This window comes from Octodon degus, unplaced genomic scaffold (genome assembly GCF_000260255.1).
Source record: "Octodon degus isolate 3935 unplaced genomic scaffold, OctDeg1.0 scaffold00031, whole genome shotgun sequence".
Taxonomy (NCBI): domain Eukaryota; kingdom Metazoa; phylum Chordata; class Mammalia; order Rodentia; family Octodontidae; genus Octodon; species Octodon degus.
In genome coordinates this window covers 17805982-17807562 of record NW_004524607.1, presented here as the reverse complement: position 1 = coordinate 17807562, position 1581 = coordinate 17805982, and the positions used below count along the sequence as shown (strand labels likewise).

At 39.0% G+C, this 1581-nt stretch overlaps 1 protein-coding gene across 1 annotated transcript in view; it reads right to left on the bottom strand.

Annotated features, from left to right (window-relative positions):
• Trrap (transformation/transcription domain associated protein) overlaps positions 1-1581 on the bottom strand; it is a 161216-nt gene that overhangs the window by 138331 nt on the left and 21304 nt on the right. The window contains exon 4 of the mRNA XM_023713378.1: positions 405-515. Coding sequence (XP_023569146.1) covers positions 405-515 — 111 coding nt within the window. The remainder of the gene's footprint in view (positions 1-404; positions 516-1581) is intronic.

Below are 1581 nucleotides of genomic sequence, written 5' to 3'. Positions count from 1 at the left end.
CTAAGTAGGTGCTTTAGACCACTGAGCCATCTTACCAGCCCCTCCTTTTTCTTTCTTGAGACAAGGTCTTGCTAAGTATGTAAATTACCTGCTGAGTAATCCCAGATATATTGGGAGGCTGAGGCAAGGGGATTGCCACAAGTTTGAGGCCAGCCTGGACTACAAAGTGAGATCCTATCTCAAAAAAAAATTAAAGTGTTAAATGAAATTACCCAGGATGGCCTCTTAATTTGTCATTCTCTTGCTTAGATCCCAGAGTAGCTGGTACAGGCCTACACCACCACATCCATCTTGCGTTCATTTTTAAATGGTACTGTTAAGTTTTCTGAGTTGTCTTACTTCATAAATGCTTGCAACCCAACAGCATGGGATTTCTCTCTCACAGATTCTTTCGAACAGATTACCTGGGCTGGTTTCTCTTGAAGAAACTGGACTTCTCCATCTTGGAGAAATGTAAGAAATCGAGGGATGATATGTTCCAGGAATGTAGAATATTGAGGAGATGATGTCACATTCTAATTAGGAAAAATAAAATATCATTAAGTTTTGTGTATAATTTTTATCTCAAACTCACAATAACCTCAGAGAAATACAAAACATTTTACAGAGCCAAAAATAATTTTGAATATTCTTAAGATACCTTTGTCATAATGAAATTTTATATGTATTTCTGCTTCTGAAATCCAACAGAACTGATGACAGAATTTATTCTTACAGGCAGGTATAGGATCACAAGTGGCTCTCGCCTGTGATCCTAGCACTTGGGAGGCAGAGGCAGGCAAATCTGTGCAAGCTTAAGGCCAGCCTGGGATACACAGACAGTGAACTGGAGGCCAGAAAAACCCTGTCTTAGAAAAATAGATAAATTTGCTGCTAAAAATAGAAATGCCAATGCTCACACTGACAGTTACTATAGCACTATTCACAATAGCCAAGCAACAAAAGTGCCCATCAACTAATGACTAGATAATAAACATACAGTACAAGCCAGGTGTGGGGGCTCATTGTATAATCTCAGCACTTGAAGACCTTAAGAAAGAAGGATCGCAAATTCCAACCCAGCCTGAGCAAGTTAGCAAACTCTTGTCCCAAAATAAAACAATTTAAAAAGGACTGGGAATGTATGTGAAGGTCCTAAGTTCACTCCCAATATTAAGAGGGGAAAAAGAAAAAGGAAATATATATGAAAATAATTTCAGCTATTAAAAAACCCTGAAATTTAAAATTTTTCCACAACAAGATGGAACTGGACATCATGTTAAATGAAATAAACTAACCACAGAAGGACTTAAATGTAGAATTTTTAAAAGTTGACTTCACAGCAGTTCAGAGCTGACCTGTGATTACCAGAGCCTAAGAAGAGTAAGTGGGGAGGGAAGGATGAGGCAAAGCAGATATACGCATCTTAAGAAAGATAGATAGAAGCACCCTAGTGCGCTACTGAACAGTAGAGGGTGATTCCAGATAACAAGAACGTATTATGTCTCAAACACACACACACATACACAAAAAGGGGGCCGGGGAGATGACTCAGTAGAGTAAGTGCTTCCCTGGAAAGCGTAAGGGCTTGAGTTCAATCCC